This window comes from Camelus dromedarius, chromosome 17, assembly GCF_036321535.1.
Source record: "Camelus dromedarius isolate mCamDro1 chromosome 17, mCamDro1.pat, whole genome shotgun sequence".
NCBI lineage: Eukaryota > Metazoa > Chordata > Mammalia > Artiodactyla > Camelidae > Camelus > Camelus dromedarius.
In genome coordinates this window covers 7,554,838-7,578,076 of record NC_087452.1, presented here as the reverse complement: position 1 = coordinate 7,578,076, position 23,239 = coordinate 7,554,838, and the positions used below count along the sequence as shown (strand labels likewise).

Sequence of the window (23,239 nt, the reverse complement as noted above, 5' to 3'; positions counted from 1 at the left end):
TTAGTCTCCCCCAGACAGGTGGCCATTCAGCCAAAGGATTTTCCAACCATAGATGTGTCAATCCATCACCCGTCTGAATCGGTCTTTGGAGAAGCAATGACCATATTGTGCAAATACAGAAATTGTAACAAGCTAAGTGGAAACCTGGATTCAAATACAAGGGCTCAACATAAATCAAATTCTCGTCCCGTGGAAAATTGATGCCTCCTTGTTCATGGACATCTGTTGGCAAACTCTAGCCTCCACGTACAATGGCTCATCAGCCCCAGGAAGGGGGAGGCCTTGGTGCTGGACAGAAATGAGATTCTATTTCCAGGTATGAGCTTTTCAGAGGCAGGGAGGAAGGAGAAGGGTATTCAGAGCAGCAGATTCTACCCGTGATATGATGAATAGAACGCCGCTCTCCGCTATTTAAAGCCCACTGCTACATCCATCTTCTCGGCTCTCACTCACTGAGGCATCAGGTGGATGCAACAGCGTACCAGCAGGAGGGACCTTACATGTCGTTAGACCTGCTCGCTCATTTTCTCCACTCTCCTGATTTACAATATTTCCACTTGCTAAGATGAAACAGATGAGCAAGAGCGAAGTCTCCTATTACATGAAAAGGTTCACGGTGGTTCAGACGTGGGCTCTGGAGTCAGATGGCCTGGCTCGGTTAGCCCTGTGGTCTCGGGAGCCACACTTAACCTCTCTGTGCCTCTCTCTCCCCTTCTGCAAAATGGGGAGAATGAAAGCACCTTCTCAGACCACTGATGTGATGATCCGTCTGTAACACTTGGTGCCAGGTCTGGGCACAGCAAGCACTCTATAAATATTAACCATTACCATTAGTAAGCAAACTATATTTAATCAGCCATTCCAAATTATCCCCTCACTTTCCACTTTCTAACAGCTCATGAGTCTTGCTCAACTTCATCCCATACTGGTCCCCTCTGTGCTTTTTTCACAATTGACAGAAGAACCTTAGTATCTCACTGACTGGTTATCATAAGTGTGTGGGAAGTAATAAAAGAGAAGTCCTTGAAACAAGCCAACACTGAAAAGTGTAGGAAAAAGTCATCCTAAGCTTCCGAGAGGCCTCGTACCTGAGAACAAGGCACTGATGGAAGGTAGTCAACAAAGAGAGAGAACGGTTAACTCGGACACCAGGAAGCTGGAACTTGAGATGACGGTACACCAACAGCGCACCGAGAGTGGAGCTGCAAATGGAAATGGAAACGGAAAAGGCCAGAGGTCGCCCACAGAAAAGCCCTGGGGGGGTACTTGAACAAGGACCAGGGGCCAAGCCAACGGTCTGGACTTCCTGGTTGACGGACTGCCGCCTACATCTGTGCTAGGAAACAGCATTCTGGACAGAAGGTCGTGGAGGGCTGACTAATGGCAAGTGATTGCCTTAGGCCAGCAGAGTCTTGGGTGACAACCTTAGCATGGGCCCAAGTAGCCAGGTTCTCTACCAGGCTGGAAGTTCTCTGAGGGCCAGGTGGTGCCCTGTGTGTCTGGGCGCCCGTCACAGCCCTGGAACCCGGAACGGAAGATGGCTCATGTTAGGGGTTTGGTCGATATTTACTGACAGTTGCTGTTTTGCTCCCATGAGACAGGTATTCGTAATGGCAGGAATGTTGTGACTTATGATGGTTTGAGGTGACATCTGCCAGGGAACAGTAACTATCTCAGAGAACAGTAACTGTTTGGAAGTATTCGTCAGAAAAAAAAAAAGACTGTTCTCCTTAGCAATACAACAACCTAGGTTTTAAGAATCTTCTGTGTTGCTGTCACCAAAAATAATGGTACTTTCCCAGAAATTAAAATATTTCTTTAGCCAAACTATCATCAAGAAACTCACTCATTTTCTGAAGTGATAGGAAAATCTACCTTCTAACATTGTTCTCTGCAAAAACACAGTCTCCGTACACACTGTAACACAGACTTGGAAGGTGCCCCCCCCCGGGGGGCCTGAGGGCTTGCAATGCAGATCGAGTTCAGAGTTTAAACCTCTCCAGTGCATAAGAGCAAAACTGGCAGTTCCAAGACTCACATCAACTTCCTGTTTAAAGGACATCCTGTGAAAGGAGTTTATCCTATGAAATGGGGGACACTCGTTGAGTCTAGATATGACCATCTTGCTGAATTCCATTATCTTGTGTAGCTTTCAGTGATGATGATGATGACCGAGCAACGAAGGTGATGGTGATGATAACAGTCCCTTCCTAAGTGTCCAGCACTGTGCTAAAAACATCACGTGATCCTCCCACCATCACTAGTATCACCGTCCTGATTTTGTAAAGAACTTAATAGACAAGGGAACTGAGGCTCAGAGACCTCGCACAGGGCCACGGCTTCAGATCCCGGAAGTCTGACACGAGGGCCCCGTAAACCACAGCCTCGGGGCACCGCTCCCGTCATCAAGTGGCATCACTGCCCAGGTGAGGCCGCAGCTCTCTTTCCTCTTTTGGGGAAGGAGGCCAAGGCTGGTCAGCCCTTTTTTTCCCCTCAACCACAGCCTTTTCTCTGAGTTTAAATAGTTTAAGAGTAACCTGTGATCACATTGCCTCTCTCACATCTCCGCTTTAAGTCTAACCAAACACAACGTTTCTCTTTCAACCCATCCGTCCTGCACTGGCTCCCTGGGGGGAAGGGGAAGAGGAGGCTGAACAACAGAACATCTCCTGCCAGGCTCTGCTGTCAGGGTCTGTCGCTGCCTGTGAGAGTGCTTCCCATCCCTCGGAGCCTAAGTATCCAGGCTGCCAGTTCAGTCACTGAGACGTCACAGGATTCACTGCCTCCCACAATAAGCTGAACGTTCATGGGAACTGGGGGGTGGAATTTCAGGAAAGAAATCAAGGGGGGTGACAGGCGGGAAAGATCAGAGCAGTGAGCTGCAGAGATGCTGCCCTGACTCCGTGGAACGTACTGTCCAGCCCTGCCTGGTGCAGAGTAGACACTTGGGAAACGTGTGCTGAATGAGAAAGATCTATGGCCCCCGATTCTCTTTCTTGATCTATCAGAACCCAAGTTCAAAAAACGTGGTTGTATCTGATATGACACTGGTGTTCCTTAGTCTCCCTAAGCCTCTGATGTCCTCTGGTAAAGCAGGGATGGTAGTGGTACCTGCCTTGTAGGGCTTTCTGGAAGGATTAAAGGGTTTATGAATACTAAGTGCTTAGTAGAGTTTCTAGGGTATTTTAAGTGTCCAACAAAACTACTACATTCAGAGTGCAAGTATTTGGACTCGTTGGAGCCCCATCCAGGACTCATGTTTCCTAACTTCCTGGAAAGAAGTGTCAAGAGAAAATAAATTTCAGTGTCCCATCAACTCAGCCATGTTGATTGTTTCCACAAGGACTCACTCTACACAGTTTTTCAACAAATTGTGTAAGTGAGATTACCCTTCGGGATACACTAGGTTGTCTGGGATGTTGTGCCTATAAAAGTTTCCTGGAAACCATGGGATTTTGAATGATATCTGCTCAGTCTGTTTGATAACCAATGTGAGTAACATGGACCCAATGTCCATGTACATCCACATGTCATAAACACGCATGGACAGCTCTGGCCTCAGTCTTTCCATTGGAATCAGCTTGGTAGTTGACCCAGTCCTCACTTTGCTTTATCACTGCAGACACAGCTTAATTCCTCAGTGCAAAATTGAGCAGGGAATAAATAGAGGATGATTTGTTTCAGTTAATCTAACTGCCATTCGTATGGTGCTCACTAGTAGATACCCAATTTATTGCATCAACGTGGATAAAAGCAAAATATAAATAAATGTACATTTACAATCTCCAGCAATTGGGTTTGCAGATAACCTCACGGTGTTACAATCAGGGCTCCTAGAATCAATGATTACCAGCTCCACTACTGCATGGAGATGACCTGGATGGCATGTAGCAAGAGCAGCAGCCACTGATTACGCGTACAAGTCTGTCTGCACCGCAAGAAACTGTCATTTTTGCAGTAAGAGAAACTGCCAACCCCCAGCTTCCCCCTTTGGCTCCCGTGGACCAGTACAACCGCTCAAAGCACAAGATTTCAATATCACACTTTTGCAGAGATGAAATGCTGGCTAATGATGACAGTGCAACCAGATCAAAGTGGAAACACGGTGACAACGACTTGACAGTTTCCGTTTTCAGTGAACAGATGACATGCACTAGGTGCACTGACAATTCCTTAAACCTCCTCAAGAAACCTTGTTGGCGCCCTAACAGTGTCCAAAAATCAAACAACTAATTTGGTTTCATTTTACAGGCAGCCTGACCTTGTGCTCTGGAAGGAGCTCTTCCAAGGGGAAAGCGCACACTCACACGACGAGTCAGTGTTACGTGTATGTGCGGGATTCTCTAAACGCATCCAGAGAGGAGACTAATCATAGCTAAATAGATGGAGTAAAATTATACTCAGCACCATTCTGAGTGTCTTATATACCTCTGATCTTCCTAATGACCCTAGAGATTGGTGATATTATGATGTGCATTTTTCAGATGAGGAAACTGAGGTATAGAGAGATCAAGCACCTTGCCCAAGGTCATACGGCTGACTAGTGATTATCCTTGTATTTTTTGTTATCCTTTAATTTTCCCATTCTTCTGCCTTTTAATCTAGTCAGTATTGTTACTGTTGAATTAGGATTGCCAGGGTTCTATGCCCAGTCACAGAAGCTACTGCAATTCCTTTTTATCTCTTCTCTGAGATACATGACCGCCTCAAGAGTATTGCTTCTTGGTGGCAGATGTTACGAGATAAAGATAGGGTCAGCTCCCAGCAAAGTTGTGAAGCATAAATGTTACTCCGGATATGAAACTTTCCAAACATTCAGCAAAGTAGAAGGAGTAGTTATATAATTTACCACCAAGATTTAACAACTGCTTATATTTGACGATACTTGCTTCTATGCATTTTGCCTTGAACCATGTTAAAGCTGACTTACAGATACTATGATATTTACTCCAAAATATTTCAGCTTATCAGAAAATGCAGGCATTCTCCAGCTGTATCATTATCTCATTATCACATCTCACCAAGTTCACAGTAAGCGTCTAACATCACTTACCACTCAGTGCCCGGTCTCCTAGCTTCAGTCGCTTTATCCCTCCTCATAGAAGGAAGCCCTTCAGCTGCTCAGTCACGTCCCTCTAGACCCAGTGCTTTAGTCCAGCTACGTGCTCACTTCCACAAGACCCTGCTGAATTCTAGTCATGGGGATTCCCGTCTCCCGTCAGAATCCGTCAGGCTATATCACAAGTGGTCTGACCACGAGTGCCAGCAGGAACAGGCGCCGTGGACAGGTCCGTCAGGCAGCCTCAGGGCAAACAGAATATACTGAAGGAAAGCCTGAAAACCATCCATTTAAAATTAGGACATGGATAGATATCCCCCGGGATTGTTAAATGGTCTTAAACTCCTTGAACCTAATACTGAGATAGGCATTGAAAGAATTCATTTTCAATGTCGATCTCATTCCACCCTACTCCAAGTAACAGATGGGCAATGTGTGTAAGAAAAGAGGAGAAGATGGAAAGTCTCGGAGCCAGTAAATGGAGTCAGTATAGTTGAACAAGGCTGTGACTGGTAATGGGAGGCCAGAGTTAGAGAACCACGCTCGCTAACGTTAGATCCCAGCCGTAACCAGTTTGCAGTGCATTCCTTCAGCTTCTCTGGTAGAAGCTCCTTGTCTCTGCTCAGGCATGGAATGCTTAGGGGTCTCTTCCACCCATCTTTTATCCAAATACAGTCTTTTTTCTCTTCCCTCAAGTAATACTTGTGATTACTCTTGACCATTCTCTGTGATAAATAATCGACTTTTCTGTTTCCTCTGATTGGGTGGCTGGAACTGCCCAACAGCTATGAAGATCAGAGGACTTGCATGCTCCAGGGAACAGACTGGGGCGGGGCTACCAGGTTCCTCGCTACCTGGCACTTATCTCAGAAAGAAGGAGAAAAAATCCCAGCTGAAAGCATCAATCAAAGGGAGAAGTTTTAAGGAATACAGAAACAGACTCACAGGCATACAAAACAAACTTACGGTTACCAAGGAGGGAGAAAGGGGTGGGAAGGGATAAATTGGGAGTTCAAGATTTGCAGATACTAACTACTATACGTAAAACAGATAAACAATTAAGTTTCTACTGTAAAGCACACGGAACTCTACTCAGTATCTTATAGTAACCTATAATGAAAAAGAACATGAAAAGGAATATATTTATGCATACGTATGACTGAAAAATTAGGCTGTACACCAGAAATTGACACATTGTAAACTGACTAGACTTCAATTAAAAAAAAAAAAATGAGGAGACGTGAGTAGGCTCCTTGTTATTAGTTCCAACTAATCCCAAACCAAGGATCTTTCACTACGTATTTTTTTCTTCTTTATTTAATTGAGGTATGGCTGACTTATAATATCACATAAGTTTCAGTTGTACAACACAGTAATTCACAATTTTTAAGGATTATACTCCACTTATAGTTATTATAAAATATTGGCTACATTCCCTGTGATGTACAACATATACTTTCAGCTTGTTTATTTGATACATAGTAGTTCTGACCTCTTAGTCCTCTAGCCCTATCCTGCCCCTCCCCTCTTCCCGCTCCCAAACTTTATCCACTAGCTTGTTCTCCATATCTGTGAGTCTGCTGCTTTTTTGTTTCACTAGCTTGTTTTATTTTTTCAGATTCCACCTATAAGTGGTAACATACAGTATTTGCCTTTCTCTGTCTGACTTACTTTACTAAGCATAATACCCCCCAAGTCCATCCATGTTGCTGCAAATGACAAAATTTTATTCTTTTTTAAATGGCTGAGATGAGAAGTATTCCATACTATATATTCACTCACATCATCTTCGTCCACTCGTCTGTTGATGGACACTCAGGTTGCTTCCCTATCTTGTCTATTATAAATAATGCTGCTATAAACATTGGGGTACAAGAATCTTTTCAAATTAGTGTTTTTGTTTTTTTCAGATATGTACTCGGGACTAGAGTTGCTGAATCACATGGTAATTCTCAGTTTTTTGGGGGAGCCCCTATCCCGCTTTCTATGGTGACTGCATCAGTTTATATTCCCACCAACAGTGCTCCCTTCTCTGCACATCCTTAACAACATTTGTCATTTGTAGACTTTTTGATGACAGCCATTCTGACTGGTGTGCGGTGGTATCTCATTGTGCTTTTGATGTGCATTTCTCTACTAATTAGCGATGCTGAGCATCTCTTCATGTGCCTAGTGGCCATCCCTATGCCTTCCTTGAAAAAATGTCTATTCCAGGCTTTTGCTCATTTGTTAATCAGGTTGTTTCATTTTTTTTTGATATTGAGTTGCATGAGCTGTTGATGTATTTTTCATAATAACCCTTTATTGGTCATAGCACTTGCAAATATTTTTCTCCCATTCAGTAGGTTGTCTTTTTGCTGTCTATTTACTTAGGTTAACGTTAGGTACCGTCTATGGATACAACGGTGATTAACACAAAATGCATAGGGTTTAAATGCTAGATGAGAGACAAGTAAATAAACTGAGACATAAATAAATGTTAAGCCTTAGGCAATGATAGTGATGGGTGATGAAAGATACAAAAATGCCGTGGGCTGGAGCACCAGTGAGAACTGCTAAGTGCTGGTTTATAGATGAGGTCAAGGATGGCCTCTCCAAGAGGTGCCATTTAAATGGAAACCTGTAGTAGGAGAAAAAGCCACCTTCAAAAACATCTAGGGGTAGAAGATTCCAGAACATAGACGACCTAGAGTCCGAGGGCCTCTCTCCTTCACAGCCTCTTTTCTTTCCTGGGCACACGTCTGACATGGGTTTTATGAAACGCTCTCTGTATGGCCTCTGCAGCCTGACTCAAAATTCTTTCCCTGCTTCTTCTTTATTTCATTTCTGTGTTTTTTCAGTCTTTAGCAGTATCTTAACGAATAAGTCAATTCCTAAGACTTCCCCTAGTCCCGCCCCACACACGCGTGCAGAAGGAAGCTGAGTTAGAAGAGAAAGGAAAGGTAGCAGCATGGACTATGCTTCTGGCCCAGATCACGGCATTTCATGCTTTCACTCCTACACACCTCTGCGTCTCGGCGATAACTCTGTGTTTGAGGGACATCAAACCTCCACAGCCCGGTGTGCCCCGCGGGCTCGCATCTACAGTCAGCAGGCTGCTCAGCGGACAAGGTCAAGTGTGCTGAGAGAATCACGACTCAGACCAGGTCAGGCAAGGACCCGGCAGGCACTGCCCATGTCCTGCTCTCAACACACAGCACCCGTCCACTGCCACCTTCTCCCTCTGACGCCTGACATGATGATTTCCATATCTTAAGAGCCAAACTCTGAAAACAGATCATTAGACATACTTAGTTTTTAAAGTCACTTCCATTCTAATATGAGGAAAAAAATCTTTCTTGGGTTTCTAGTAGTGCATTCCACACACGGATGCTTCAGAAAACATGGCAGGAGGCCACGTATCACGTAACACAGACACACCCAGGGAGGGAGAAAATGAAGGACTGGATGCAATTCTCAGGGCTGTTTTCCGATGAGAAGCCTGGAAGGAATTGTTACCTTGTAGTTAACTACAGGTCAGAATCTATAAGTGTTCTGACGCAGTTTGGGGCCAGGCGGACAACACAACGACAGAAGACCATGTGAGTCCTCATGTTGAGACCGACATGGCAGGTTCAGGGCTGAGTGTGAGCTGAGGGTGAAGCTGTGGTTGATTCCTATTATATATCAATCCTTCCATCTTCCAAAACCTCTCCATGGGATCCTCCAGCCATCTTATCCCTGCACAGACCTTCAGTTCTCAAGCCCAGCCATTTGCCCACCAGGTTAAACTGAGTTGGATTCCAAGAAAGGAAGAAAAGTTGAGATTTCCTTCAACTCTTCCCTCTGCCTGGGCCAGGAGTCTTCTCTGGTTTTCTCTCCTTTGAGCCCACTCGTCCTCCAAGATCTGAAGCCCCAACAAGAATCAACTGAACCAAACGTAACGGACCTTGACTGTTGAGTCACACTCCAGCCCCTCCCAAATTCAAAAACAAACACAGTTCTGGCCTCAAGGATACTTTCCCATGACGATAACCAACAAGGCAATTGCCCATGGTCTCCTGCCCCAGAGGGCATGGTAATAACCAGGACCACGGTGGCCACGTCAAGAGCCCCACTGTAGTGCTGTCTTGGATTCCACTTACTGCAGACACAATCCTAGTCACTCCATCAACTCCAAGCTGATCTCCCTTCTTGCAATTACCATCCTCTACCTCTGTCCCACTGGTACAATTCTCTTACTCTAATATCCAGTACCTTCTATGTAACATAAAATACCCATGGCAATCAGATGAATCTCCCTTGCCATCCCCTCCATCATTCTTTCTTCTCTGCATGAGCCCTGTACTCACCAAACTCCTTTCAACTTCTTGCTACTCTCTCTAAATCCCCCACTTTTTCATGGAATATGCTTTACTAACGGAGTATGCTCCAGATGGAATGTTCTTCAACACCCGTGTCCTCATGTCCCCAGGCAAGAGAATGTCTGCCGTTCACTGCTCAAGACACAATTCCACATTCCCTCTACTTTGAAAGCTCTCCTGAGCATCTCAGGCAGGATTTTCCATCCTTTCTCCATGTACAAGTTAGTGACGTCACCTCCTGCCAGAGTGGGAAGTCTCCACGCCCGCTGCCTTTTCTGCCGACTCTCTGTGTACCAGCCACTCTAGACTTTCAGATGCCAGCCTTGCCTCGGGGCTCTGCACCTGCTGCTCACTCTGCGGTCCAGGTATCTGCATAGCTTCTCTCTCATCTCCTTCCAGTCTCTGCTGGGACAACGGCCTCCTCTGAACCTCAGCTGCCACCCTTCTGAGGACAGCAGCCCTCGCCTAACCCCTCTCTAGCCCCCTTGGCAGCCTTTAGTCTGTTTCTGTTTTATAAATAAGTTCATTTGTGTCATTTTTTAAGATTCCACATATGAGTGATAACATATGGTATTTTTCTTTCTCTTTCTGGCTTACTTCACTTAGAATGACAATCTCCAGGTCCAACCATGTTGCTGCAGATGGCATTATTTCATTCTTTTTTATGGCTAAATATTATTCCATTGTGTGTGTGTGTGTGTGTGTGTGTGTGTGTGTGTGTGTGTGTGTGTAATCACAACTTCTTCATCCAGTCATCTGTCAATAGACATTTAGGTTACTTCCTTGTCTTAGCTATTGTAAATAGTGCTGCTATGAACATTGGGGTACGTGTATCTTTTCAAATTACAGTTTCCTCCGGATATACAAATGCAGACTTTAGAACTATGTAAACCTCTGCTTGATGTTCTCCATCTTAAAGTACCAGTTTGATTCTTTAAAGAAACCCTAGCATGTTCATTGACTCCTTTCATGGCAGAATAGAAAATTGATTGCTCAATTCTAACTGGGCTGTTCTGGTGGGAAAATAAATGCTGTGGTTTAAAGTTACAAGTGAAACCTGAATTGCTGTAACAATGGTTAGCTGTGCACACAGTAGCACTGCAGGGACGCTGAGGGGAAAAAAAGCAAAAAAAAAAAAAAAAAAGAGGTGGCAAATCCATGAAGTTCCTGTGTACTTTTGTGCCGTTTCTCTCCTAAGGTGCTCCTAGAGCTGACAAGGACTTCAGAGAGCAGAGGCCCCGCCGCAGGCACGCGTACTGAGTAATACACCCACTGTGACAGCAGGTGGTCAGGACTGGGCGATGAATACACACCACACACTTCCGGGGCCCTTGGGAGAAACGGTCTCTACCCTCGTGACACTGACCGTGCTGATGCTGGAGACCTGTGTGAAGCAGGGGAAGCACCCTGGGTGTATCAAGTATCACAAGGGAAGAGTAGAGAGGGCAAGAGCGAGTGGAGTGGGGACACCCACTCGTCTGCAGGGCGTCAGGAAAGGCTCCCAGGAGCAAGTGACTTGGAGCAACAACAACAGGAGCAAAGAGCAGGCGGTAGCCTGAGGGAACTGCTGGAGGGTGACTGCAACTGCAGGCACTTGAAACTACAATTACCAAACGGTCAGCGGTATGCATGTCTTCAGCTTTTCCATCTACTTCCAATGTCTCTTCCATGTGATTTTACCAATTGACATTCCTACCCAGCACGGGGTTTCAGCACACACTTTCTTCTTTAAGGGCAGGGGCGTGAGGGCATGAAGTACTATCTTATTGTTATTTTAATTTATATTTCTCGTACTGATGAGCTTGAGGATTTCTCATTTGTTTTTCTTCATCTACAGATTACCTTTTTATATCTTTTTTTTAAAAAATTCAGTTGTCTTCTATTAATTTGTATGAATTAAAAAAATTCTGGAAGCAATCTTTTATCAGTTAAATATAAGTGTATTATAGATCATCCCTCCTGGTCTACAGCTTTGTCACTGAACTCCGTGACTGGTGTTTTTCCGAAGCCATTTACTCCAGCGCTGTTTGTTACCAGAAACAGAAAGTCGGGGCCAGCAGTAAGAAAAGAGTCATAGAAATGTTGCCATGTTTCTAAAAGAGAAGTCTACACTGACTACAATTAGCAAATTAGCATAAGTCAACCTCAAAACCTCAAAGCTATGGGCAGCAACACAGCAGCGTCACGGAGCCGCCCCGGGAAGAAGGCAGACCGACAGCGCGGCAGGCCCGGCGCGGGGCCGGGAAGTCAGGGCGGGCGCCGAGGCGGCGCCACTGTGCTTCCTCTCCTCTGGGCGGGTGGAGGGGCTCGTGGAGCAGAGATGCCACTATGTCAACGTGTTATTTTGGGAGCTGCGACATACAAGTCACCTTCTGTAGCTGTCTGAACCCCTCATACACACACGTGTGTATACATCTATAGATAGGTCGTTTTTTCAAAAGAGCTCAGGAAAACATGGTATTTTTTTCTAAACTTTAGAATTCCTTAATATTTAAAAGTGAGAAATTAAATATGGAGTAGAGAAAAGAGCCCTATTTAATATTGTTTAATTCAGTGTTTCCCATAATTCAACGTGCCTTATAATATCCATGAGACGCTACTTCCTCCCCATTTTTGTCTTTCATTCTTCACCTCCTGTGTGTCATCTGAGTTACAAGCGTTCCACAGAACACACTTTGAGAAGTTTTTGTGAGAAAAAAGGCACAGAGAAAATCAAGGAGAAAACAACTAAGTTCACTGAAGTTAACTGAGCTTGATTTTGACGGAACACCAAGGACCGTCGGGGCTTTCATAACTACCAAGGGTACATGAGCAATTCATTCCAAAAACCAGCGTCCACAGCACTGCGTCTCGGTAAGCATCAACTGTTCAGGACTCCTCGCTGTGAGAACTACTGACACAGCTGACTCCTGAAAACCCAGCTGGGGCCATGCCTTTGACTCCTGTTGTTCCTTAAAAACAGATAACTTTATAAAAGAGAAAATCCCAGCTATGTAAAAATAAAAAGTGTATTTCTTTAGTGAGTGTTTCACTGCACAACTGTTCTGAGCTAAGCAGTTTTCTTTCCTAGGCCACAAACTACATTGCTATTCAAATAAATGGAATTAGCAGACACCATAGGCATTTATGTACGCATAAAGCTATTATGGCTTAAAAATAAACATTATAATGCACTGGACAGTGCTCCGAAAAGCACAGAAATTGTCTTTCTAGGACCTGCACATCTCCATTAGCATCTTGCTGCCGTGTTACTAAGATGCTTTGCAAAGAAAGCGTGCACTGAGGCCAGTCATCTGTACAGAACTTTGTAATTTAAAACTGCATTTATGCCTCAGGTTACCAGAGGAGAAACTGGCATACTTCATACATTTGTGCCATTAACAACCCGCAGGGTGACAACTGTCCTGTTTCACAAAGGCTCAGAGAAGCTCAGTGTCCTGGGACCGGTCTAGGCCACACCTCCCTCAGGTAAGCCCAGGAGCTGACCCCAGCCTGGGCAGGTGAGTCCAAGGGCAGCGCCACGAGCCCTCCTCTCAAGGCTGCGGAGAACACAAGACGATGCCCATGCCGAGACAGTGTATTTCTATCGTCATCATCATTTCCAGGTTTTGTTTTTAAAAACATAACCTTATCTTGATTATAGTTTAAGGCAAATTCATGCTCAGCTTTACAACTCAAGGACAGTATTTTCTAACTTACGTGTTCTTTCGGTGAAGACTCTCCTGAGTCACGGGTGTTTTAAAGTAAACCATTTGAGGCATTTCAAATATGTTTGGCTTTTTTCACTAGCCAGTCATGGTTCTACAGAAAACAGTCTTAATTAAACACGCAACAGAGGTGGTGTCAGATACTCAGGTCATACAGGCTTCTGGGTTTTTGTTTTCCTTCCCTTTGCCCTGAGGGTAATTACTATGTTCGCAATTGACAAGGCGTGCTGTGACTATTTCTCGCAACTGTCAAATGGGTTTTTCTAGCTACAACCCTGCAAACAGGCTTCAGAGTAAAAAAAAAAAAAAAAAAAACCATCTTTGGGAAGTTTTCCTACATGTACTCAAACCAAGCGTCACTGAAGACACTGAAAGCCGTGATGACAATGGAAACCTTCTCAGAAGACTGAGGCATTACAGAAGCTATGCATTTATCAAGTGAATGTGCTCAATGACCAGTCTCATGACCAGATTGTCCAGGAGACCCTCAATTTCATATAATTATAATATATACACATAATATGTATAATATATACAGTATATAACATATAATGTCATTATTTTCCCTCTAATTTCAGTTAATAAATGCAACATAATTTAATAAAGAAATGAGCCTAAGTCTTCAAACCAGAATTTGTCAGAAGGAGAGTCTGAATATTTAATCCGGAACCTAAGATCAGTCTTGTGTATCGTGTATGCACATATATCCATCTATAACATACTGGCTGCATCACTCAAAGTTCAGATACAAACTTTCTTCAGTATGTTATTGCAGCTTCTCCCTTCCCCTAAATTCACACATAAATCCCTACTTAAGAGTCGTGGAATAATTCTTGCTATTTGTTTGTATTAAATGAACAATATGGTTTAGATCCTGAAGCAGTAAGTCATCAGTGAATGTGATGGTCCCTTTGTGTCCATCAGAGGCTGATGCAAAACCCCAAAGATTTAACAAAGAACGACGATGCCATGCCACAGCAATCGCATTACTTGGTGGTGAGAACTAGAACACAGAGCAGAGACATACCTTGGGATCTTGGGGTCTTAGTTTCGTTCCGGCAGGAGGACAGCCGAGGGTCGGACATGCTCATCACTTGCTCACAGTGCCGAGCCTCTTGTGTGGCATATGGTAGGCCACTGACACGTACCCACTGAACAAATAAATGAAGGAATGAGTGAGTGACTGAGTGAAGATGAGGCCTGAAATCTCTGTACCAAATAAGCAATTTATCCTACATTAAAGGGAAGCCAGCACAGACAGTGCATGTTGAGATTCCTGGCAGAATTGGGTGAGCTTCAAACCTTGATGACAGTAGTTCTGCAAATTACCATTTACGACTTACTGACGAGAACACTATAAAATTCAATCTAAGGTGATCTGATTGTGTAAATCAGGACCAGAGAAGGCACTCTGGTACGCCTCATCTGTAGTCAACCTAAATTAATTCCAGTGACCCAGGACAGACCTCTCCCAAGACAGTCTGGGAGAAGACCACAAAAGGAAATGCACTGCAACATGGATGGGTCCTTTAAGCTAATCAGAAACCATGACACCCACTGATAAATTGACTAATGGTAGAGACCATAAAGGAAGTTGGTAACTTTCCAGAATAGAGAACCCAGATGGTTTGAGAATTGCTGGGCACAGCTGCCTTTAGGGGTCAGAATCCTAGAAATGGTCACAGGAATCTGAAGTGATTTGCATGTTCCTCAGTGGTGCACTGTCTCATCTTGACTTGGTACCCAAGTCATCACAGATCTAATTCTCCCTCTGCAAACAGAGTCATGGCCGCAACTGACCCTTTCACATTTCTCTTTCAGGCCCTGCTGCAAAAAAGAAGTATGTCAGTTATAATAACCTGGTCATCTAACCTGTTCCAGTCCACGGAACCATGGTGGAGGAAGACCTTCAGTTATTCTGTCACCCAACCTGGCATAGGACTCTTCTGGTCCAACCCGCTGCTCATCACCAGAGGAACATCCCCGGCTGGGAGACCAATGGTAGAGGATCCAAGTGTCCTACACAGCTGCTTTATGAAATACCCTTACTTTCTCTTGGCTTAATAAGTCACTGGCATCAGCACTGCCAACTCGGCTGCAATTCTGGACCTTCCCTACCCAAGGGAGTGTTGAGACTCAAGTCCCACCCGGGCCCTTTGGGATGAACCATTGAGAGCCTCAGTGACCGTGTTGGGGCTGACCTGTCTTTCTTCGTACGTACTTCCAGGCTGCAAGGTTTTGAACTTTTCTGTACAGTTTGTGAGGACTTTTGCACTTTGCCATACGATGTTGTACCTCGGTTCACTGTTTGTTTTCGAATGCTCTGTTTTCATTGAGCCCTATTCTCTCAGATGGCGGGAAATTTGGGGAAATTTTACAACAATGAGAATTTTAAAAAGATCTCGGCAGACTAAAAAAAAAAATTATGTACATGACTGTATCATTATGATTATAGTAACACTGCAAATCATGTTATTTTTTTTAGACAAAAAAGCTATTTAAAGACCAAAAACTGTGCTGAGAAAGTATACCCCACCTCTCTGGTGATACGATAGGTCACACGGAAGGAAGGCATTGACTGGCTGAACGGAATAGAGGTCTTGATCTTTGAATGCATGCCAGTAATGTATTTTACAGTACATGTTAACAATTTATGTTCAATATTTGTATTTGTGTTCTCTTTTGTTATTTTAATTAGGATATGGGTCTTTTGCAATAAGTTTCATACAATGATTAAGCTATTTGAAGAAAAGAATATGGATATTTCATATCTTGAGGTTTGGTTCATGCCCCCATGACTGACCAGTGTGATAAGGACTTAAAAAAAAAAAAAGCATGTATGTTTTTTACTGTTTGTAATAAGTACTTTCGTTAATCTTGCTGCTCATGTGCCAATTTAGTGGAAAAACACCCTTGCTGAAAAAGCTCCCCTTTCCATTCTCTTCCAACTCTGTGATATTGTCCAAGAATGTATCAATAAAATACTTTGGTTAACTTTTTTATTTCCCACAATAAATATTTTTAGTTGTTTATCCCTTTTTAGTTACAGTTTATTGCATAAAAACAAAATTAAGTTAGGGAACGAGGTGGACAACCAACCTTATTAAAGAAACAAGCCTTAGCCTGCAACTAAAATCATATCTAGATGCACATGACAACTGAGAGTGCTAAATTCTCTCGTTGAATAGTTGTCACCAAGCCCATGCATTTTGTTTCTTCATAATTGAAGTTGATACCTGACAACCCTCAGACATTTACTCAGCAAGTTATCTACCCAGCAGAGCAAAAGTGCCAGAGGGAAGAGAAAATAAAAAGACAGATGTCTGAGCTTCAATAAACGGGTAATTTAGGGAAAGGATAAACTACAAAACTTAACGAAAGGACAAGTAGGTAACTAAAGATAACAATTATAAAGCATTTGTCTGTATCTTTGCAAATAAGCTTGTTGGCCATGTTGATGGCTAAATAAGACTTGGGGTTACCAAAATTCAACAGTAGGAAATGCCTCCGTAGATCAACTCATAGTAACCTGGGTATCAGAAGCACAAAATAATGTCCATTTGCAGGAGGTGACGTTGGTCCTTAACACTCAGGGTTGGACTCCAAAATCCAAAATGTATTTCAAGGAACCACTGCGAATCTAACTGTGACCATTTCTCCACTGCAATTAATGAAACCCACACCGGAGTCCACCTCTGGCATCTGCTGACCTCTTCCTAATGCCCCTCAGCTCTCTCTGCCCAGGTAATGTGTGTGTAAAGATTAGAAAACTCATTTCTACATCAGACTGAGAAAAACAAATCCATCTCCCAGGTCTTCCTATCCCTTGAAAATCCTTCCAATAATAGATCGTGGGAAAGAAACGCAAACCACGGCATAAATGAGTTGGGATTATTCACATTTTCAAGTTGTGGAGCCAAACAAGCTACGATAAAACCTGACTCCCTCGCCTGCTAGCCGTCCTGCAGGAAGTTGCAGAAACGTTCTGAATCCTCCATTTCCTCAACTGGAGAACAGGTTAATACTACCACGACCTCACAGGGCTAGGAGGAGGAAGAGAGAATCCACAAAGGGGCTTAGATCAGCGCTTGGCACTTGGTTAACTTACCACGCCTGTTAGCTACCGTGCCCACCACGACTACCGGTAGCATCAGCACCAACACGGTTTTCGCATTTTGCCTTAAAAATAAAATTAAGTGTGCAGTGCCTTCTCAGTCTAGACATGGAAATGGAATCTGTAAAACTGCACATCGGCAAGCCAGGCTGCCTTCCGACCGTGTAGTCGAAATCATTTCCACAAAGAAGTCCCGTATGAGCCTTTCCCAGTGGTTCAAATGGATTACCAAGAGAGCAGGGGAAGTAACGGAAACAACTCTCCTTAGGGTGGGAAAGAGCTACAAAGGCCTTTGCTCTGCTTCCGGCTTCTCAGGGGAGAATGGAGGTCGCCGTGACCAGGGTCACGACAAGGATAAAAGTTAAAGCTTCCGTAGCACTACATATAAGGCATTGCTGTTTCCGTATTTACACACTTTACAGGCATTATATGCTTTATCCATACCATATGCATTGTAACGGATGCTTTTAATACATCAACTTCTTTAATCCTCAAAATGCAGCTCCTAACCATTGTCCACAATCCTCACCCCCAACCTAGTAGGTGGGTTCAAGTGTGTCTGTAGCCCTAGGACAAGGTTAGTGGAACTGTTTCTCACATGTCAGTGTGTGTTAGGAAGCACTGTCAACAACAGACGGCGTAATAATGCTCCTCCTCTCCAGCCACGCGCATCTCCTTGCTCTTCCTCAAATATATGAAGCAGATTCTACCCCTGTTCACTTGCCGGACACGCACTCTCACTGTCTGAATGTGTGTGCGTCTTTACTTCCTCACTTATTTCCAGCTTCTGCTTAAACTGACCACATCTAACAGGGCAGTCCCCTACGGCACACTCTAGCCATCAACCTGCTTTATTATTTTTTAACAACACATCATTATCTGACTTTAAAGATTTGCTTCTTTGATTCTGTCGGTCCCCCTCTGCAGGAAGATGGAGGAGGTAAGGCATATTCTATGTTCTGCTTACTGTAATATCCCAGCACTTTGAACAGTGCCTGACAAGGAGTAGGCACTCCATAAATACGTGTAAAGGAATCAGTAAAAGAAAGAAGGAAAGGCTGAAGTTAAACAGCTGGAGAACATGGAAGGAGGGCGGGGCCTGTGAGGGAGCAGTCACCGGCTCTGCGCCTGGAAGGGCAGGCAAGGCTCAGGCGATGACGACGGAGAGGCAAGGGGGATGCGAACGTTCCCCTCACCCCTGGCAGGAAGTGAGAGACCCCCTATTATTAGACGGGGATCTTTTCACCAGAAGATGAGCCACTCTTCCTATGAAGTGGAGTGGAAATTCTACAGATGGCCGGATATTCTAAATCAAAAACCCTTTCATCTGATGGAGGAAGGGAGATGACAGGGCTATGCTACAGCAGGAGGGCACTCAGCTCCCCCACGAACCAGCTACGCAGTCTCAGTCATCTGCACCCTCTGGCGTCTGGCGCATTGTCACCTCTCCCACGGGAGTAAGACGAGGAGTCAAGTCTCTTCACTGATCAAGCCCCTCCATGCGGCCTTGTTCTAGAACGTTAACTTCACCATCAAAATATGCTAACTAAGTCTGAACACAGCCATGGAGAACAGCGCTGCAGCGGGGGCTGGGGTCCAGGTCGGGGAGAAGAGTCCCCTTCTTGCTGTCAACGCAGCCTAAGGCACCCGCGGGGTTCCCAGCCGCCGCTACACCCGGACAAAAGCGATTCGGCCCCAAGGACTGAAATCCCTCAACACCCCCAGGCAATTGCTGCTGCTATATTCTTTCTTATTTGACATTTTTATAAATTATCTTTTCCTAACTCTGATTTATCATGCCCTCCCTTGACTGTCTGCTTAGACCCTGATATTCATATCCATTCTCTACCCTTCCAACCGCCACGGGGGTGGTAAGCCCACTTTACCGACCCTCAGCCAAAGTGCTGGTAGCATGCTGGAGGATGAGGGAGGCTGGCGTAGGCCCTGGAGGCGTCTGCCTGAAACCTGACTTGACTGACTTCAGTGCATTAATCAGCATTGCATGAAGGTGTGGTCACTTCTCCAGTTATAAACCCCCTAAAACTGTAGCAACAATCACCCTGTGTCATTTTCTCTTGTCCAAAAAAAAAAAAAAAAATTAGAAAGAAAGAAATGAATCAAAGCAAAGGACAGCTTGTGAAAATCAACAGTATTTCTCAGACTCTCCATCACAAAAGAGAGGTCAGACCACTAGTCCTACCACTTCCTGAATCCTAAGTGGCTCCTGGGCTGGCGTTTTTTCTCTACTCATTGTTGAGAAGATACTGGCCTCATCATCTTCACTGGCATCCTGCCAAGGAATCCAGCCACGGTCACAGAGGATTCCCAAGGTCACCCCCCTTGAAGTTCCGCCGTGTCTACCACCTGCAGGCTCTGAGCTGGCGCCCCCTCCTCAGGGCCCTTTAAGGGGGAGGCGGAGGACAGGGCGGGTCTAGGAACCTACAGGGCACTCCTGAACTCATCACCAAGGCCTGGGATCACACTTTGGTGTTGATGCTGATTTTGTCCTGGTGGATTTATTTTGTTTGGCTATTTTCCTTGGCCAATGGGTAACGCAAGTCAAGACCAAAGAGGTGTGGGTAACATAAGCACCTGTCTTACAGAATATCCTTTTCTCTCATTCGTGTAGCCTGCCTGGCATCTGCCTTTCTTTGATGCCAAACCTTCTCTATGCTTCATGTTTCACAGCCAATGTATTTATCTTGCCTTTTCTTGGCCCATAACCTCTTTAAAAGAGTAGTTAGTATAAACAATCAATAAAGAGAAAGTGAAGACAAGGTGCAAATTCTGATTTCTTTCCTGTAACTGTTATCTCATACAAATACTTCTCAAACTTTCATGTATCTATGAATCACCTGGCGATCTTGTCAAAGATGCAGATTCTAATTTAGGTAGGTAGGACCCAGGGTTCCACATTTCTAATAAACTCCCTGGGGATGGTACTTGAACTGGAAATTCGTTTTCAACCCTGATTGTACTTTAGGTTTCCCAAGGGGCTTTAAAATATATCCATGGCCAGATTCTTTTTTTTTATGGCTGAGTAATATTCCATCGCCTGTATATGTGTGTGTGTGTGTGTGTGTCTTCTTTATCCATTCATCTTAAATTAACTACACTTCAATAAAAAATAAAACTAAAAAAATATGTATATCCATAGCCAGACCCCACTCCAGACCTCACTCCAGAGAGTCTGTTTTAATCAGTCTGCGGTAAAGCCTGAGCTTTTTTCCTCCACAAGCATCACAGATGATTTTCACGTGTAGGGTGGAGCGTTAACACTCAAGCTTTAGTGAGCATCAGAATCTCCTGGAGGGGTCCCCCCTCTAATTCAGCAGGTCTAGAGTGGGTCCGATAATCTGTCTTTCAAACAGTTTCCCAAGTGATGCTGGTACTCCTGGCCCAAGGACCACACTTTGAGAGTCACTGGTCAAATCCAAGCAACCGGACTACTCTCCCATTCTGGCTTTGCACATAACAAGATTCAAACAAACAAGCAAGAGACGTGTATTGGCGCTCACACATTTTGCAAACCTCCACTCATTCTGGACTTCAGGCTTCAGACACCACTCTTGTAGATTTCCATCACTGTTTCATGGTCATTGGTGTTTACCCCCAAGGATTTTTTGCAACATTACTCCCTGGAAAGCTTGCTATGTACTCTCATGTCCCTTCAGATCATTTTTCTCTTCTTTCCAGGGGTCATGACAAGAAACTCAGAGTTCTATTCTTAAGTGCCTCCCCCGGCTCTTGGGATTGCCATCTTTTTTATGGCTGGTCTCGGGTTTATTCCCATATTTTGACCTTCTGAAATCCGTATTTCCAAAGCCTCTTCTGTCCGCTGGGCTACGTGCAGGCTGCTGCCCCCGGCTCGGGAGCTCAAGTGACACCGGTACTTTCCCCTAAGCTTCCTCTTTACCAGGTCTTCCCTTGCTGGTCTGAAGCAGGTTCAGAGAGGCAATTCTCTTCACTGTCCCTTGGGTGTGACGGTAAGCAGTGGTAGAGCATTTGATCCACAAATGGTCTGAGCACCTGCTACGTACTAGGTGCTGTTCTAAATTCTTAAGGAAACAGCACATAGATAAGAAGCAAACCCTTTACCCTCAAAAGCTTGCCTTCTAGACGACGTGTCCAGCGTTTCTCAGATGCCGCCCTTGGGTCCAGAGGTGACCTCTTCAGGATGTACAACCAGACTCGCTCAGAACACTCCACCCCAGAGCTGTACTCTCCTCACTGACTTTCTTCTCTTCCTCCCTCGCCCCCTCGCTTCCACTTAGAAAATCTGGACATCCCAAATCGTTATTATGCTTGCTGTTACTTTATGTTCTGCTATCCCGTGGGCTCTGAGAGGACATGGAGATCCAAGCAGGCGGATCCCCAGCCATGCACACACCTGGTTCCACAGCTGAGAAACTGCATTTTCCTCTCAGCTGCAGGGATCTATTCAACACAAGAAAAGGAAAACCTAGGGAGCAAGTATTCTATGAGTCAGCCAGCCAGCGAGCAGCATCCATTGTTAGAGTAATTGGCATATGTTTTACTTTTTCTTTCAAATAAACAGGGCTCTCCAGCAAGTTCTACATCTGGTTACTGAGCTGGACAACGATGGAGTCCATCTTGCTGACAGACATCCTCCCTGTGAACACTTACGACCAGGGAAACGGGGGTCAGGCAGGTCACCCTGGTCCTTGAGCCAGGGGGGCAGGGCTGCCCTTACTATGGCCCAGGCATTTTGTGCGTAGAGATAAACTCATCAGGCACTTGGCCAGAGCTCAGCATCCTGTTAAGCGATTCACATTCATCTCACTTAATCTTGAAAACAGCTCTATGTGGGAGGGATTAATATCATCCTCATCTTAAAGAGCAGTAAAGAGAATAATTTCCCAGACACAAGGCCATGGACAAGTGGCAAAGCCGGGACTGGAAGCTGGGTCTCTCTGACTGCACCCAGCACTACTCAACACTAAATCGTAATGCCCAGAACGTGCTTTCCTGTTCACCTAAAAACAGCAATTACAATCACCATGAACAAAGTAATAAACCCCTAACCACAATAAGATTTTACAAGTATATGTATGAACAATACATAACAACAGTTATTATAATGCAATAGACTATTTAACAGTATTTAAAGTAACTCAGGAGAATGTTACAGAAGAATGTTCATACAGTTATTTTCAAGATGATTCTAACTACCTAAATACACAGAGAAATCCCGAAAGCAATACACAAAGTGCCTTAGGCAATTATGAATTACTGTGTTTTACTCAAAAATTTTCCCTGTACTTTTGGTTTCCCCCGATTATAATGCAAGTTCATTGCAAAGGGAAGTTCATTTTAAAATCATCCTGTGCATTTCTGCTAAGATGGCAAGCTAGCACAGGCCGATGCTGGCCCCAGGCCCCGAATCATTCGTGGACATGAACTCTGTAACATCTCTTCTGGACCCCACATTTCCATTAGAATTTCCTGAGGGTGGGGTTTGAAAAATACTGACTCATAGGCTCCACCCCGGCTAATTAAAACAGAAATTTGGGAGGCAGACCTAGACACTGATGTTTCTTTCAATCTTCCCACATCGTGGTTTTAAGAGAACCATGGCTACTGGGGATTAAGACTTGCATGGAATTCCTAGTGGAATTCGGAACAGTGAGCACCTCCACCTGCCGTGGCACTCAACCCCCACCTGCCCCGGCACACACACCCAACAGAAGAGCCAGCACTCCGATGGGCCAGAACAAGGGCCCAGAAATGGAAGTGTGCACAGTGGTCTTGGTCACAAATTTTTTTAAAAAGCAATATACGTGTGAAGAAATTTTAGAATATTTGCTCATATTGTACACAACACAGTCAATTCCAGATGGATGAAGGAAAGAAATGTCAAAAAAAAAAAAAAAAAGGGCCTTTAAAGGAAAATACAGAGGAATATCTTTTTGACCTGTAGACATGTAGAAATATCTTTTCTTAAAGAAGACGAGAGGAAGGCCAACCATGAGAGGAACGATTAATTTTAATTATA

General features: G+C 44.4%; 1 protein-coding gene and 1 long non-coding RNA gene across 3 annotated transcripts in view; one reads left to right on the top strand and one right to left on the bottom strand.

The window, feature by feature from the left end:
• GRM7 (glutamate metabotropic receptor 7) overlaps positions 1 to 16,146 on the top strand; it is a 770,235-nt gene extending 754,089 nt beyond the window's left edge. Inside the window, exon 10 of one of the 2 annotated variants that reach the window (XM_010984985.3) lies at positions 14,931 to 16,146. In XM_010984985.3, the coding sequence (XP_010983287.1) occupies positions 14,931 to 14,980 (50 nt within the window). In that variant the 3' untranslated portion in view covers positions 14,981 to 16,146. The remainder of the gene's footprint in view (positions 1 to 14,930) is intronic. The other variant, XM_064496292.1, reaches the window with a different exon arrangement.
• LOC135323334 (uncharacterized) overlaps positions 1 to 23,239 on the bottom strand; it is a 669,673-nt gene that overhangs the window by 92,042 nt on the left and 554,392 nt on the right. Inside the window, exon 5 of the long non-coding RNA XR_010384786.1 lies at positions 14,137 to 14,260. This is a non-coding gene — a long non-coding RNA (uncharacterized LOC135323334). The remainder of the gene's footprint in view (positions 1 to 14,136; positions 14,261 to 23,239) is intronic.